The 6,291-nt window shown below is 45.1% G+C and overlaps 1 protein-coding gene across 2 annotated transcripts in view; it reads left to right on the top strand.

Annotated features, from left to right (window-relative positions):
- The first annotated feature begins 492 nt into the window (after window positions 1–492).
- LOC101598107 (solute carrier family 5 member 4A) overlaps window positions 493–6,291 on the top strand; it is a 45,818-nt gene continuing 40,019 nt past the window's right edge. Inside the window, exons 1-3 of one of the 2 annotated variants that reach the window (XM_045132644.1) lie at window positions 493–648; window positions 1,585–1,656; window positions 3,267–3,371. In XM_045132644.1, the coding sequence (XP_044988579.1) occupies window positions 514–648; window positions 1,585–1,656; window positions 3,267–3,371 (312 nt within the window). In that variant the 5' untranslated portion in view covers window positions 493–513. The remainder of the gene's footprint in view (window positions 649–1,584; window positions 1,657–3,266; window positions 3,372–6,291) is intronic. The other variant, XM_045132643.1, reaches the window with a different exon arrangement.

Raw genomic sequence — 6,291 nt, 5'->3', positions numbered from 1 at the left:
CCGTTCCCCGACGGGATGCCGGCATCTTGTCACATCATATGAAGACTGCTCGGACTACCCGGTCACTTCACTTCCAAAGGCTATGATTTGTGGCCAAGGGTCTTATATGTTCCGTAAGGGGTCACCACCTACTGCTCAACCTAAGTCCACCCAGCCCCATCGCTCCATATCCCCCGCTTCATCTCCTCCTTGTGCTCACGCGAATGGCCAAATCTCCTTTAAATACCTTGTCTTTTCACTCGCTACCCCACTTTATTCCTCTGATCCACGTCCCACTTCTGACTCCTCTCCCTGGCTTTTACATTCTATTGAAGACAGCTCTAGCCACTGGAAGGCTGGGGGTGTGGTGGGGGGGGTCTAACAGCCTGGACTCACAGCAGAGGTTTAAAGGTCCCCATGACCAGGAGCTGACTCTCATATCTTGCCCCACCTGCCTAAGGCTGATCATTAACTCAGTGCTTCTATGAAAAGAAGAGGTCATTCTACAGTCTAGGAACAGCCCTGGCCGCAGCCATGGCCAGCACATTAAGCCCCAACACCACGGCTGGACCCCCAGATCTGTCTTCACTGTCAGGGAACATCCAAAATGCTGCTGACATCTCTGTCATTGTCATCTATTTTGTGGTGGTGATGGCTGTCGGAGTGTGGGTACGTGGAAGACCAGCGGGATTTGGGGATGGGCAGCAAAATTGGAGGGAAAAGCATTTTAATAACTTTTATTTATTTATTTATTTATTTATTTATTTATTTATTTGAGAGCGACAGACACAGAGAGAAAGACAGGTAGAGGGAGAGAGAGAGAATGGGCGTGCCAGGGCTTCCAGCCTCTGCAAACGAACTCCAGACGCGTGCGCCCCCTTGTGCATCTGGCTAACGTGGGACCTGGGGAACCGAGCCTCGAACCGGGGTCCTTAGGCTTCACAGGCAAGCGCTTAACCACTAAGCCATCTCTCCAGCCAAGGGAAAAGCATTTTAATGAGGGGGAAGTGAGACATGGCAAATTAAGACGACCTAAACAATTTTTTTTCAAATGTTACTGTCTCTCGGTTGGAATCACTTCTTTGGGTGCTTGTACGGAATGAAATGACTTTCCTAGTGTTCCTCTCGTTTGAACAGAGACGGAACTGTGTGGTCTCTTCAGCATCTGACATAATGGACAAATGGGTTGTTTTTAGTCTTTAAAAAGAACATTGCATTTGCTTTCCTTGTTACCCACTTTCTGACTTAGTAAATCGGATGTTTGAGTCATACGTTTTCTGTTCATTCCTTGTAGTAATGAACTTGTGCCTCCTCGTCTTTTTGCCAAAGGCAGCTTTAGTGATAGGCCGCTGTTTTCACAAATGATGAAAAGCATCCGTTTTGTGAGAGATGATTTCTTAGAAGTCTGTGCCAGCTGAGTCATTATAAAACCGTGACCCTGGACATCGTTAAAAATTAATGCTGCCTCACGCTATCTAGGAAAGCGTGTCTCTCCACGGGACTGCTGAAACCCCGAAGTCAGCACGCTGGCCAGAGCAGCTGGGGACCTGTGGGAATCTGGGATGCACTGTCTTCTGACCCTTGTGTGTTTCCTGTTCTGCTCAGGCGATGCTGAAGACCAATCGGAGCACTGTCGGAGGCTTCTTCCTGGCTGGCAGAGACATGACCTGGTGGCCAGTAAGTAGGCTGGAGTTTCGTGTGTGAGTGAGAATAAAAAAGAAAACGTTGAAGACGTTGATCCTGGTGTGCACGGGCTGCTCATTTAATCTTCGTAAACCCTCCACTTTGATAAAAGAGAAGGGGGGCTGGAGAGATGGCTTAGCAGTTAAAGCACTTGCCTGTGAAACCAAAGGACCCAGGTTCGATTCCCCAGTACCCACGTAAGCCAGATGCACAGGGGGCTGCATGAGTCTGGAGTTTGTTTCCAGTGGCTAGAGGCCCTGGCACACCCATTCTGTCTCTGTCGGTCTTCTTTCTCTCTCTCTTTCTCTCCTTGCAAATAAATAAATAAAATTTAAAAGAAAAAGTAAAGAAAAGAAAAAGAGAAAGGCTGGGAAGATGGATCAGTGTTGCAATGCCTGACAGCCTGGGTCTGATTCCCCAGTTACCTACATAAAGCCAGATGCACAAAGTGGCATATCCATCTGGACTTCATTTGTAGCAGCAAGAAGCCCTGGTGTCGTCTCGTCTCGTCTCTCCTCTCCTCTCCTATCCTCTCCTCTCTTCTCCTCTCCTCTCCTCTTTCACACACATAAATAAAATTTTTTAAGTCCTCCACTCTGTGCTGAAACCATTGTTCCAGATGCCGTGGAATCATCAGTTGAGCCCCGGTTTAGACTGCACGTGGAGCCCTCCAGTTCAGCTCTATCTTGTGTGTTTACCTTGGTTCTCAGGAAGAATCTCCTTGGCTTCTTGCTAGCTCGGCACACTTCCTCAGCTCCCAGGCCCGCACTGTTGCTGCTCTTCCTGTTGGGATCAGCCTCTGCTCACCCACTTCACTGTCAGCTGACTCCTGGGTCCCTCCAACCCTGCCCTTGAAACCCACCTAGCTTTCTGCTGTACATGTCTGTTGCCGGTGGCTTCTGCTCACTGTGACGGTGTTTCTAAGGCTCCTCCTCTTGGACTCCTGCCGACTGGGTTTCTTTCTTTCAGAATTTTAGTGTGTGACCTCCTCAGCCAGATTTGTTTGTTTGCTTGTTTATTATTATTATTATTTTGGTTTTTCAAGGTAGGGTCTCACTCTAGCCCAGGCTGACCTGGAATTCACTATTGAGTCTCAGGGTGGCCTCGAACTCATGGTGATCCTCCTACCTCTGCCTCCCAAGTGCTGGGATTAAAGGCGTGCGCCACCACTCCTGGCTGTTTGTTTATTATTTTGCTGCAATAGAAAGGAAACATCTTTCTCAACGAAGTTGAAGAGAGTGCAAGTTGGATTGGCTAATTAGTCGGTACTCAATAGGTGCTTTTTTCAACAGAACTTCTGGCTTATTTAAGTAGTAGAAAAAGAAATGGAAATTAACAAGCAACTTGGCCAATGTGACAGGGGCAGATTTATCTGGGACATGAAATCAGACTGTTGCCTTGTAGGACTGTTTATGTCCTGTTGAGATAAAAGTCTCAGCCAATCCCAAAGGTACAAACCAGCTCTATCCTTTCCCTGGAGCTCTAATTTGTTGACTTTTGCTCTGAAAAGCAGTGCTTTAGAACACCCCAACATCTATTGGTTCTGAAGAAGTCTGATTTGGATCTTTTGAACCTAATTTCAAGTCTGTTCTCTTGCTTTCCAGATGGGGGCTTCACTCTTTGCCAGTAACATCGGCAGTGGACACTTCGTGGGCCTGGCTGGGACGGGAGCAGCTTCAGGCATCGCTGTGACGGCATTTGAGTCACATGTAAGTGACATCATTTCTTTCACATAATACAGGTCCATTTTTTTTTCACTTTCTTTTTGGTTTTTCAAGGTAGAGACTCACTCTAGCCCAGGCTGACCTGGAATTCACTATGTAAGTCTCAGGCTGGCCTCGAACTCACAGCGATCCTCCTACCTCTGCCTCTGGGATTAATGGCGTGCGCCACAGGTCCAAATATTTGAATGAAAACATATGCCAGGTTTTTCTGGGAGTCTGTATAGGATATACACCTTTTGCTTTTATTTTAATTTTCCCCACTACCAGTCCATTTGTTTTGTTTCCTTTCCAGCACCACTATTCCTGCATTCTGCTTAGGTCGTTTGGGTCGCATCCTTACTGACGTCTCAGACTCTTCTCCTACGGTTATTCCTACCAAGAACATCTTTTCTATGATCCTGCCTCTACTTAAACTTGCCCATTTGAGCTCTCAGTTTTAGCTGTCCTCCCTGGGCCCTGTATCTCCAGCAATCGACCAGATAAAATGTAAAAGCATTATGAAAAAAAAAGTCCCTTTTTTTTTTTGGAGGAGCTTACATTCAGATAGGCGAAACAGATACACACTCACTAGTGTACAAATTACGAGGAGAGAGTCGCCCACGGTATAGTGAAGGCTTACCACCTGTCAGAAGGAGGAATGGAAAAGGTCCATGTGGGCCTCAGCAGGTCAGTAAGTACAGTGAGGAAAGAATATTTTGAAAGATGGTAGATACAATGCCTGTGATTGACTGCCTTATTCTATTGTCAGTCTACAGCACCTGTGTGCTTTAATCATATTCCAGATCCTTTAAGGACATGGCACATACATTTTCCCACTCATACCTCCCAATCACCCAGCACAGGGCAGGGCATGTGAATAGCCTGGGTTTCCCCCATTACATTGTTTTATTCTTTTTTTTTTAAATATTTTAGTTTTATTTATTTATTTGACAGGGAAAGAGAGAGAGAGAGAATGTGCACATCAGGGTCTCCAGCCACTGCAAACTAACTCCAGACACGTGCACCCCTTGTGCATCTGGCTAATGTGGGTCCTGGGGAATAGAACCTGGGTCTTTTGGCTTTGCAGGCAAACTCCTTAACCGCTAAGCCATCCCTGCAGCCCAGTTTTATTCTTTCTAGTGGTTTTGTTTACATGTGTGCGTACTGGTAAGTGGAAGAAAGTTGAACCACACTGACATTTTACTTTGGGGTGTATTTGTAATGCTAAGGATCGAACCCAGGGCTTTGCACATGCTGGGCTAACAATCTACCACTGACCTGTATCTCCAGCCATAGTGAAAATTTTAAATAGCTCAGCCCTAGATGGACTCAGAAACTAATCTTAATCATAACAAATGTCTTGACTCTTCTGATGTTGAAGGAATTTTATTTATTTATTTATCTATTTCTTTACTTATTTGGCTGCTTTTACCTCATAAGTATCAGAGGGTCCATTCAGTATGTAGCCAGCCATTGGTCAGATAAGCCTTATGATGTGAGGTTGTTTGGACAGTGTCACGGACCCCACAGTGAAGGCAACTTTCAGAAGCATGGAGAGAATGACCTATGGCCCAATGAGGATTGTTATCAAGCTGAAGATAACTCTGATGTTCTTTTAGCTCCTGACCTTGAATTTCCCTAATCTCTGTGAACATCAACATCTGCCCACATAACACAATGCATGTGCTTATTATGTCTCCTTTATTGGCTATTCGAGAACAACATAAATGTTATATGTAGTGACTTTGTAACAATTTGCATCGTAATGCTTGATTATATCATCATTATCTCTTTTGGTAAGAGTACTGGGGATATCCTTTGATTTCCAAATGTCTTTCTCATTGCTTTGACATTCATATATATTCCTCACCATTCCATAACACTGCTCTTTAAAAAAAAGAAAAAAATTCCTACCTTTTCCTCCACGTCAGAATACACAAAGATAATGAAAGTAATATATTGTTCTGTTATAAATATAGGTGGAGTGTATCAAATCTACTCACTGAATTTTCTTTAAGGAGTTCTCTAGAAAAAGTGTCTGAAAAACAGCAGGAGGAGGCCCCCAGCTGGGAGGTTTCTGTGGAAGGACCTTACATGCGTTAGGGGCAAAGGTGCCTGCCTGGCCGTGTCACGGGTTACATCTGTTCCTCCATAGAAAGTGCTCTTGATGAGACACTGCGCTGCACACAGATACCCATGCCAAGTGCTGGGGCGTTGCTCTCCTGCGGGGACAATGCCTTGTGCTCTCCCACTGTGACTGGCAGCACAGTCTGCATGAAGGACCTTTAAAGTTCTTTTTATTTATTTTTATTCATTTATTTATTTATTTGAAAGAAGGAAAGAGGCAGAGAGAGACAGATAGACAGAGTCACACAGAGAGAGAGAATGGGCCCACCAGGGCTTTCCAGCCACTGCAAAGGAACTCCAGATGCATGTGCTACCTTGTGCATCTGGCTTACGTGGGCCCTAGGAATTTGAACCTCGGTCCTTTGGCTTTGCAAGGAAGCACCTTAACCGCTAAAGCCATATCTCGAGCCCCTGCATGAAGAGCCTTTATACCCAACACTCCTAGCATTGTGTTCTCAGCATCATTTTTAAGTTCCTAGATAGTGTAATATATTTTGTCAATCAAATTTTGTTTCTGTCATTCATCTTTTATTATTATATATGTAATAAATATATTTATTATTTGCAAGCAGGGAGAATGAGAATGGGCACACCAGGGCCTCCAGCCACTGCCAACGACCTCCAAACACACAAGCCACTCTGTGCATCTGGTTTTATGTGGGTACTTGGGATTCCAACCTGGACAGTCAGGCTTGCAAGCCAGCACCTTAACCACTAAGCCATCTCTCCAGCCCCGGCATTTGCCTTTGACAAAAGCTGTATGACCTTTCAGTAGTTCGACTTCCTTCTCTTTTTTAAC

The sequence above is a fragment of the Jaculus jaculus genome, chromosome 13 (assembly GCF_020740685.1).
Source record: "Jaculus jaculus isolate mJacJac1 chromosome 13, mJacJac1.mat.Y.cur, whole genome shotgun sequence".
Lineage (NCBI taxonomy): Eukaryota > Metazoa > Chordata > Mammalia > Rodentia > Dipodidae > Jaculus > Jaculus jaculus.
Note: the sequence above shows the minus strand (reverse complement) of the source record. Positions and strands in the feature narration are given on the sequence as shown.